We start from the raw sequence: 9,976 nt of genomic DNA, 5'->3' as shown, positions 1-9,976 counted from the left end.
CAGAGGGATCAGGATGGGCTGGATCACTGGGCTGAGGTTAATGGGATGAGGTTCAACAAGACCAAGTGCTGGGTCCTGCACTTTGGCCACAATAACCCCATGCAGTGCTATAGGATTGGGGCAGAGTGGCTGGATGACTGTGAAGAGGAAAGGGACCTGGGGGTGTTGGTCGATGCTTGGCTGAACATGAGCCGACAGTGTGCCCAGGTGGCCAAGAAGGCCAAAAGTTCCTGGCCTGTATAAGAAATAGTGTGGCCAGCAGGAGCAGAGAGGTGATCATCCCTCTGTACTCAGCTCTGGTGAGGTCACATCTCGAGTACTGTGTTCAGTTTTGGGCTCCTCACTACAAGAAAGACATGGAGGCCCTGGAACGTGTCCAGAGAAGGGCAAATAAACTGGTGATGGGTCTGGAGCACAAGTCTTATGAGGAGCGGCTCAGGGAGCTGGGATTGTTCAGCCTGGAGAAGAGGAGGCTCAGGGGAGACCTCACTGCACTCTACAATGTCCTGAAGGGAGGCTGTGATGAGGAGGGGCTTGGCCTCTTCTGCCAGGCAACAAACAGGACCCGAGGAAATGGCCACGAGTTGTATCAGATGAGGTTTAGACTGGACATAAGAAGGAACTTTTCCTTTCAGAGAGTGGTCAGGTGGAATGGCTGCCCAGGGAGGTGGTGGAGTCGCTGTCCCTGGCAGTGGTCATGAAGTGTCTGGATGAGGAGCTATGAGAGATGGTTCAGTGGCTTGTGGTAGCAACAGTAATGGGAGGACGGTTGGACTGGGTGATCTGGATAGGGAGCTAGGAGATATGGGTTAGGGGTTTTCTGTAGGTATGGTAAAGGGAGGATGGCTGGACTAATTGATCTTAAAGGTCCTTCCCAACCTTGTGAATCTATGATTGTATGATTCTATGATTCTCCCTTCAGGAAGTTATAGAGAGCAATAAGGTTTCCCATGAGCCTCCTCTTCTCCAGGCTGACCATTCCCAGCTCTTTCAGCCTCATATGGCCTGTGCTCCAGACCCCTCACCAGCTTTGTTGCCCTCCTTTGAATGCGTAATTTTGAAATGTAATGAAATACAACAAGGGCAACTATAGAATCCTGCATCTGGGCAAGAACAGCTCCAGGTAACAGCATGGGTTGGGGAGTGACCTGTTGGGGAGCAACACTTGGGAAAGGGACCATGAGCCAGCAGTGAGCGCTTGTGGCCAAGAATGGTATCCTGGGGTGTGTTGGCAGGGCAGTGGTTAGTAGGGCGAGAGAGGTTCTCCTGTCCCTCTACTTTGCCCTGGTGAGACCACATCTGAAATAGTGTTACCAGTTCTGGGCCCCTCAGTTCAAGAAGGACCAGGAACTACTTGAGAGAAACCAGCACATAGCCACAGATATGATGAAGGGAGTGGAGCATCTCCCTTACAAGGAGAGGCTGAGGTAGATGGGTCTCTTTAGCTTGGAGAAGGATAAGACTGAGGGGTGAACTCACTGATGTTTCTAACTGTGTAAAGGGTGAATGTCATGAGGATGGAGCCAGGCCCTTCTGAGTGACATCCAGTGTCACCAGCCTCCAATAAGGAGGGCTGCAACAGGCAGGTCTTTTGGAGACACTCATGTCTAGGAGTCAGACTGGAACTATTTGCATATGAAGAATATTTATTTGCCAATAGTGAAAGCATTTTAACATCCAGGAATCTGAATTTTGGGAGGTGTAACACAAAAGTCAGACTGAATGTCTTTATGTTGTCTTTTATCACGCAGTGAAAGGAAAAGAAACTCCAGTGATTCCATTGCCCTCTTTCAGTACCTGAAAGGTTCTTACGGTGTGAGTGGGGCAGGTCTCCTCTCACTAGTGACAAGTGACAGGACAAGGGGAAATGGCCTCAAGTTGCACCAGGGCAAGTTTGGGTTGGGTGTTAGGAAGAACATCTTTACAGAAAGGGTAGTTAAGTTCTGGAATAGGCTCTGCAGGGAGGTGGCTGAATCACCATCCGTGGATGTGTTTAAGAACCGTTTGGATGTGGTACTGAGGGATATGATTTAGTGGAGGGTTTTTAGAGTTAGGGTACTGGTTAGGCTGCGGTTGGACTTGATGATCTTCAAGGTCTTTTCCAACCTGGGTAATTCTATGATTTCCGCAGGAATGCTTTGCATGCACACCATGCATTAAAAAGGGGTATTTCTCAAAATAAGGGGTCAGAGAGTTCACTCCATAAATTTACTAGAATTTGCTAATACTTACACGCTCAGTGAATGGCACGTAGACACGGATCAGATTCCCTTCTGCTGTAAAAGGACAGCTATCTTGTCCCTGAGTTGCTTGGTTCTGACCCCGTAAATGATGGGGTTTAACGTGGGGGGCAACAGAAGGTAGAGGTTGGCCACCAATATATGGATCTGCTGAGGGATGCTGTGTCCAAAACGGTGGGTGAGAGAGGTGAATATGGCAGGGACGTAAAATGTAAGCATGACAAAGATGTGGGATACACATGTATTAAAGGCCTTCAGCTGTGTGTCTGAGGCTGACAGCTTCAGTACCACCCTCAAGATCATAGTGTAGGACACAGCGATCACTGTAAGGTCAAATCCTATCACTGCAAAAGCCACAAAGAGTCCATAAGCAGCATTGACTCTGGTGTCCTCACATACCAGCTTCACCACGGCCATGTGTTCGCAGTAGGAATGGGAGATGACACGATGATGGCAGAAGTCCTTCCTACGTAGCAGGAAACAGGCAGGACTCACCATGAGGACTCCACGCAGCAGCACCAGGCTCCCCAGAGCTGCCACCACCGGCATGGAGAGGATGCTGGAGTGCCGCAGGGGATGGCAAATGGCAAAGTAGCGATCCAAGGCCATGGCCATGAGCACACCTGACTCCACTGCGGTGAAGTTGTGGACAAAGAACAACTGAACAAGGCAGGAAATAAAGCCAATCTCCCCAGAGCCCCGCCAGAAGATGGCGAGCATTTTGGGCAACATGGATGTAGAGAGGACCAGGTCAGTGAAGGCCAGCATGGCCAGGAAGAGGTACATGGGCTCATGCAGGCTTGACTCTGTCTTGATGACGATGAGAAGGATGATGTTCCCCAGCACAGCTATGACGTACATGATGCAGAAGGGGAAGGCAATCCAGAACTGCTCCTTCTCCATCCCAGGATGCCAAGCAGGAGAAGGTGGGGGGTTGGGAGGAGCCGGTGGAGTTCACAGAAGACATGGAGCCCTTCTTGTCTCTTGCCTACCCCGAGGGCTCTTACAGCCTGTAATAAATCACCCAGCTGCCCTCGAGATGATGTGGTCAGCAGCAAGCACAGACTGTGGGGAGATGCGGTGGTTTTAGAAGTGCAAGAGAGTCAGCCCTGGGACAGCTGCTCGCACTGGTCCAGGACAGCACTCCTTCCACAAGCATCCTGTCCGTTCCCACCTACAAGTGTCCCTGTCTGTCCCACTGTACTGAGTGCTCTTGGAGCAAGCAAAACGGATTGTCACTGATGCAGATACACAGCAGTACAAAGTAAACCTGGAAATGGGCACAGAGGGGATGCAAAGTCATTAGCAGCAACCCTCAGCTCTGCAGAAGCTTTGTTTGAAGCACTGCCTGCTCCTGTAAGCACAGGCGCTGGGTGTTTGCTGTGGCTGAGAAACACCCAGTTTGAGAGCAAAGCGCTGAGGCAGTGCTATGGGATTTGGAGAACCCCCCTCAAAGGCAGTGCTCCAGCAGAGCCCATTCCTCTCCTGCAAACACTGCAGCTCACTCAGCCCCAGAACACGGCTCAGCTCCTGGCTTTCTCCCCATAGGTGGGGAAAAGGGGTTGCTTGAGAAGCCCTGCAGCACAGACAGGGCAGTGCTGGTGACCTGGCAAGAGCCTTCAGAAATCATCCTGGGGCCGTGGCCACTTCAATGGGAGAGTGCAGGCAGCAGAAAGAAGGAGGGCAAGGCATGACCAGGGGAGGTGAGAGCCTCAGGACCAGTCAAGTTCTGCCCCAACCCCTCAATACTCACCCGCCTCTGCAGGTTTCCAGGCAGGGACTGGGCACTGTGGGGACCAGGAGATATTTATAAGCTGCCAGGTAAATCTTAGCAGAGAGTTCTGAATTTCCCCCGCCAATTAACATGTAATTAGGGAGAGCAAAAAGAAACAAAAGTCAACTTTTAATCACCCCAGTGCTGATGAGCTCATTGTCTGTGGTACAGTTTTGGTCTAAAACTTTGGTCAGTTTTATGGCTGTTTTCTTGCAGTCACTTCCATAGTGTGTTGAGTTACTTGCTCTGTGTTGGGGCTCATTGTGCCTCCCTGTGCTGTTTTTGTGCTGTCCACACAGTATTGGATAATGGAATGGTTTGGGTTGGAAGGGACTCATTCAGGTCATCAGGGTCATGCCCCCTGGGTGCCATGCTGGGCTTCCTGTGACTCTTTGTCCTCTCTCCATCGTTGTGCAAACCATGCTCCCACCCTCCCCTCCATCTCTCTCCTTATCCCACCCCTTCCCTATTTTCCTGCCTTTTGCTTGTGAATTGAGGTCTTTTCTCCCCCTCCTGGAGACAGCTGGGGCCCACAGACAGCTCAGCCAGCCCAGTCTATGGCTTCACAATCCTGCACGGGATTCTCCCTGAGACCTCCTGACCTGTATGCCTGATTTTTTCTCCTGGTAACTGCTGCTGAACTCTACAGAATGCAATTCAACGATATGGAGAACCCTGAAAAGTAGGAAAATGCCTCTGGATCTCATTTAGTTCCCGTGAGAAGCCCAGGGCTGTCACAGTACACATTCCATGCTCACTTCTCACCTAAGTGCTGTCATAGGCCATGGAGCCGTACCATAGTTCCAAGACAAGCTATCACCCTGCTCTCCAAATGAAACGAAGGATGCAAATATAGTCTTGCTTAATTGGGGTAGAACCTCCAGATAGCAAGGAGGAAGAGGATGAGGAAGGCTACTTCATTGCATGGCCATCCTCAAGGTAAAGGAAGAGATCAACAAGAAGAGGCAAACATCACAGAAGTGTCAGTAACCACCCAAAACGTTTCCCTGACTGAGCTGCAAGTTCTGTGAAAGCTTTTCAGGCGGTATCCAGTTGAACCCTTTATCTGCTGGATGCTCCACTGTTGGGAATATGTGGCCAACAGAGTGGATTGAGGGAGCAGAATGGCCAGTGAGCAGGGACCCCTCATTAAGAATAGGAATATTGTCGACATCATTGTAAAAAGGGGCCGTCCTTCCCTCGCTGGATGTAATTATTGTCCGAGCGGAAGGAGAGGCATCCCCACAGGAAAGTCTGTGCCAGCCAGGAAATGATTGAATCGCAGGACCACAGAACTGTAGGGGTTGGATGGGACCTCCGAAGCTCATTTAGTCCAAACCCGCTGCAAAGCAGGCTCCATGCTGTGGGGTGCACAGGTGGGTGTCCAGACTGGTCTAGAGTATCTCCAGAGAAGTAGAACCCACAGCCTCCCTGGGAAGCTTGGTCCAGTGATCCGTCATCCCCACTGTGAAGAAGTTCCTTTGCATTCTGGTGCAGAACATCTGGTGCTCCAATTTACAGCCACTTCCCCTTGTCCTGTCCCCACAGACCACTGAAAATAGGTTCATCATGTCCTTTTGTCTCCCACACTTCAGATATTTACAAACATTAATAAGATCACCTCTGAATCTTAGTTTCTGAAGGCTAAAAAGACCCAGTTCGCTCAGCCTTTCCTCACAGGGGAGATGCTCCAGGCCCTTCATCATCTTTGTGGCCTTCTGCTGCACTGGACCCATCACCGACCCCCAGTGAGCAACTCTGCTCACAGCTCTCCAACCACACTTTGCACCGCCAGTCACCACCCTCTGAGCTCATCCTGTCAACCTGCTCTCAGCCCACCTCGACGCCCACTCATCTATCCCACACTTTATCGGCTTCAGTACCAGGATGTTGTAGGAGGCTGTATCAAAAGCCTTGATGAAGTCAAGGTAGATGATGTCCACTATTCTCCCTCCATATACCCAGGCAATGATGCCAACACAAAAGGCTATGAGGTTGGTCGAGCAGGATCTTCCCTTCGTGAGTCCATCCTGACTATTCCTGATGACCTTGTTCTCTTCCAGTTGCTTGCAGATGTCATCTAGAACAGGCTGTTCCATCACTTTTCCAGGGGCAGAGGTGGGAATGACTAGACTGTAGTTTCCTGGATCTTCCTTCTTGCCCATTTTGGAGACCACAGTGACACAGGCTATCCTCCATCTTCAGGCAGCTCTCCAGTTCTCTATGACCTGTCAGAGATGATAGAGAGCAGTTCAGCAGTCACCTCTGCCAGCTCCCTCAGCACACGTGGATGCATCCCATCGGGTCCCATGGATTTGTGCACAGTGACCCAACCCAGACTCTCTGGGACCACCCCCTCCTCAACCTGAGAGAAGCTCTCAGTTTCCCAGACTCTCTCTCTCTCCCCTCCAGTGTCCAGGAATCCTGAGGGGCCGTCTTTGAAGTGAAGACCAAAGCAAATAACGCGTTCAGCATCTCCACCTGTTACAGCATCGACTGTTACCAGGACACCTCCCTTGTTAAGCAGGGGACCCTCATTGTCCCTTTTCTTCCTTTTACTGTTAACATACATTAAAAAGAAAAAAAAAAAAATAAAAAAAGAAAAAAAATAATCCCTTCTTATTATCCTATATCTTCTTCACCAGCTTTAGCTCCAGTTAAACTTTAGCCTTCCTTCTCACTTCCTACAGACCCTGACAACACTCCCGTACTCATCCCAAAAGGACGGGCACTTTTTCTACATTTCATAGGATTGTGGAATCACAAGGTTGGAAAGGACCTATAAGATCATCTAGTCCAACCGTCCTCCCTTTACCATACCTACAGAAAACCATTAACCCATATCTCCTAGCTCCCTATCCAGAAGCTTCTTGAACACTTCCAGTGATGGCGACTCCACCACTTCCCTGGGCAGGCTATTCCAGTTCCTGACCACTCTAAACCTTCTCTCATAAACCTTCTTCTTCCCTGTAATCTTATCCATGAGCTCCTTGCTCATCCACCCATGTCTTCTGCCTCCATTCCCCAATTTCCTTCTCTCATGGATGCACAAATCTTGAGCTTGGAAGAAGTGCTGTTTAAATGTTGCCAAGCTCTCATGAGCCCCTTTACATTATAGCACTCTAGCCTATGACACCTCCAATTAGGTCCTGTAAACTGTCAAAGTTGGCTCTCCGAAAGTCCAGGATAGCAGTTCTACTTTTTGCCTTATTTCTTCCACACAAGATCCTGAACTCGACTGTCTCGTGATCACTAAATCCCAAGGTGCCCCCAACCTTCACATAACTAGCAAGCCCATCTCTGCTGGAAAGAAGAAGGTCCAGAAACACCTTTGGACCATGGACCACCATGGAGAAAGGTACCTGGGGAACGAGCTGTAATGGTGTTTGAATATAATGACCTGGAAAAGGAGCACTTACCTCAAAATACAGAGAGCACTGTGTGCACGTGTTCATTGTGGTATAAGTTTGCAGAGTGCACTCTTGGACTCTTGGCATATGCCATCTCAGTGCAAGTCATGATGTGGAAAGTTGCAGAGCAGAGGTTTTCAACTTCTTTGCTTGGTCTGTATTGAGTGAAGAGGAATGGTCATGGGCTGAAGTTTGGGTTGTTGCTGAGGGATGGATGTGCACCCAGAGCTACTTGACAGGAAAGAGCTGTTGTCATGATGGATGGTGGAAGAGGATAAACCTAACCACTACATCATACAGGCCAAATGCAGTCTGCAGGCTACAGGATGGACTTGCCAGATGTAAAGGAACAAATGGCGGGTGAATTTGATGACCATCTGCAATGATATTCCTGCCTCTTCACTGGTTTAAAGCTGAGGGAGAGAGAGCAGGGAGCAGAGCCACCCCATGTTTTGGTCAGTTTTATGGCCCTTGGGTTTTTTTCTTTTTGGGCAAAAAAAAGTCACTTCCATAGTGGTGTTTGAGTTAACTTGCTCTGTGTTTGGGGCTCATTGTGCCCTCCCTGTGGCTGTTTTTTGTGCTGTCGCACACAGTATGGGAATCATGGAAATGGTTGGGGTTGGAAGGACTCATACAGATCATCAGGGTCATGCCCCATAAGTGCCATGCTTGGGCTCCTGCAACTCCTTGTCCTCTCTCCATCATTGTGCAAACCATGCTCCCACCCTCCCCTCCATCTCTCTCCTTATCCCCCACCCCCTCCTATTTTCCTGCCTTTTGCTTGTTTAATTGAGGTCTTTTCTCCCCCTCCTGGAGTCAGCTGGGACCAACAGAAGCTTCACCAGTCCAGTCTATGGCTTCACAATCCTGCCACGGGAATTTCTCCGAGACCCCTGTCTGTGTTCCTGGTTTTTCTCCTGGTAAACTGCTGCTGAACTCTAACAAGAATGCAAATTCAATGATAATGGAAACCCTGAAAGTAGGAAATGCATCTGGTCTCATTTAGTTCCCCATGAAAGCCCAGGGCTGTCAACAGTACACATTTCCAGGCTCACTTCTCACCTAAGTGCTGTCATAGGGCCATGGAGCCGTAACCATAGTTCCAAGACAAGCTATCACCCTGCTCTCCAAATGAAACGAAGGATGGCAAAATATAAGTCTTGATTAACTGGGGTAGAACCTCCAGAGAGCAAGGAGGAAGAGGAATGAGGAAGGCTAATTCATTTGCATGGCCAATGCCTCAATGGTAAAGGAAGAGATCAATTAAGAAGAGGCAAACATCACAGCAAAGTGTCAGTAAACCACCCAAACGTTTCCCTGACTGAGGCTGCAGTTCTGTGAAAGCTTTCAGGTGGTATGCCCAGGTGAGCCCTTTGTCTCCTCGATGCTCCACTGTTGGGAATATGTGGCCAACAGAGTGAATTGAGGGAGGCAGATTGGCCAGTGAGCAGGGAAATAGGGAATGTCTCATTAAGAATAGGATATTGTCGACATCATTGTAAACAAGGGGCCATCATTCTCGCTTCAATGTAAATTCCTGTCCGAGCGGAAGGAGAGGCATCCGCCACAGGAACAAGTCTGTGCCAACCAGAAATGATTGAATCGAAGATGCACAGAACTGTAGGGGTTGGAATGGGACCTCCGAAGCTTCATTTAGTCCCAAACCTGCTGCAAAGCAAGGCTCCACGCAGTGGGGTGCACAGGTGGGGTGTCCGAGCACTGGTCCAGGACAGCACTCCTTCCACAAGCATCCTGTCAGTTCCCACCTACAAGTGTCCCTGTCTGTCCCACTGTACTGAGTGCTCTTGGAGCAAGCAAAACGGATTGTCACTGATGCAGATGCACAGCAGACCAAAGTACACCTGGAAATGGGCACAGAGGGGATGCAAAGTCATTAGCAGCAACCCTCAGCTCTGCAGAAGCTTTGTTCTGAAGCACTGCCTGCTCCTGTAAGCACAGGCACTGGGTGTTTGCTGTGGCTGAGAAACACCCAGTTTGAGAGCAAAGCGCTGAGGCAGTGCTATGGGATTTGGAGAACCACCCTCAAAGGCAGTGCTCCAGCAAAGCCCATTCCTCTCCTGCAAACACTGCAGCTCACTCAGCCCCTGAACACGGCTCAGCTCCTGGCTTTCTCCCCATAGGTGGGGAAAAGGGGTTGCTTGAGAAGCCCTTCAGCACAGACAGGGCAGTGCTGGTGACCTGACAAGAGCCTTCAGAAATCATCCTGGGGCCGTGGCCACTTCAATGGGAGAGTGCAGGCAGCAGAAAGAAGGGAGGGCAAGGCATGACCAGGGGGAGTGAGAGCCTCAGGACCAGTCAAGTTCTGCCCCAACCCTCAATACTCACCCGCCTTCTGCAGGTTTCCAGGCAGGGACTGGGCACTGTGGGGACCAGGAGATATTTATAAGCTGCCAGGTAAATCTTAGCAGAGAGTTCTGAATTTCCCCTGCCAATTAACATGTAATTAGGGAGAGCAAAAAGAAACAAAAGTCAACTTTTAATCACCCTGGTGCTGATGAGCTCATTGTCTGAAGTAGAGTTTTGGTCTAAAA

The 9,976-nt window shown here is 49.8% G+C and overlaps 1 protein-coding gene across 1 annotated transcript; it reads right to left on the bottom strand.

Moving 5' to 3' along the window:
• Nucleotides 1-2,050: 2,050 nt before the first annotated feature.
• On the bottom strand, nucleotides 2,051-3,518 carry LOC107308608 (olfactory receptor 52R1-like). Its single transcript, XM_015852612.2, is given in 2 exon segments — nucleotides 2,051-3,150; nucleotides 3,152-3,518. Coding segments are annotated over 2 exon segments (945 nt in total). The 5' UTR covers nucleotides 3,208-3,518; the 3' UTR covers nucleotides 2,051-2,261.
• Between the last annotated feature and the right edge of the window lie 6,458 nt (nucleotides 3,519-9,976).

Source organism: Coturnix japonica, chromosome 1 (assembly GCF_001577835.2).
Source record: "Coturnix japonica isolate 7356 chromosome 1, Coturnix japonica 2.1, whole genome shotgun sequence".
NCBI lineage: Eukaryota > Metazoa > Chordata > Aves > Galliformes > Phasianidae > Coturnix > Coturnix japonica.
This window is presented reverse-complemented; position numbering and strand designations above follow the sequence as displayed.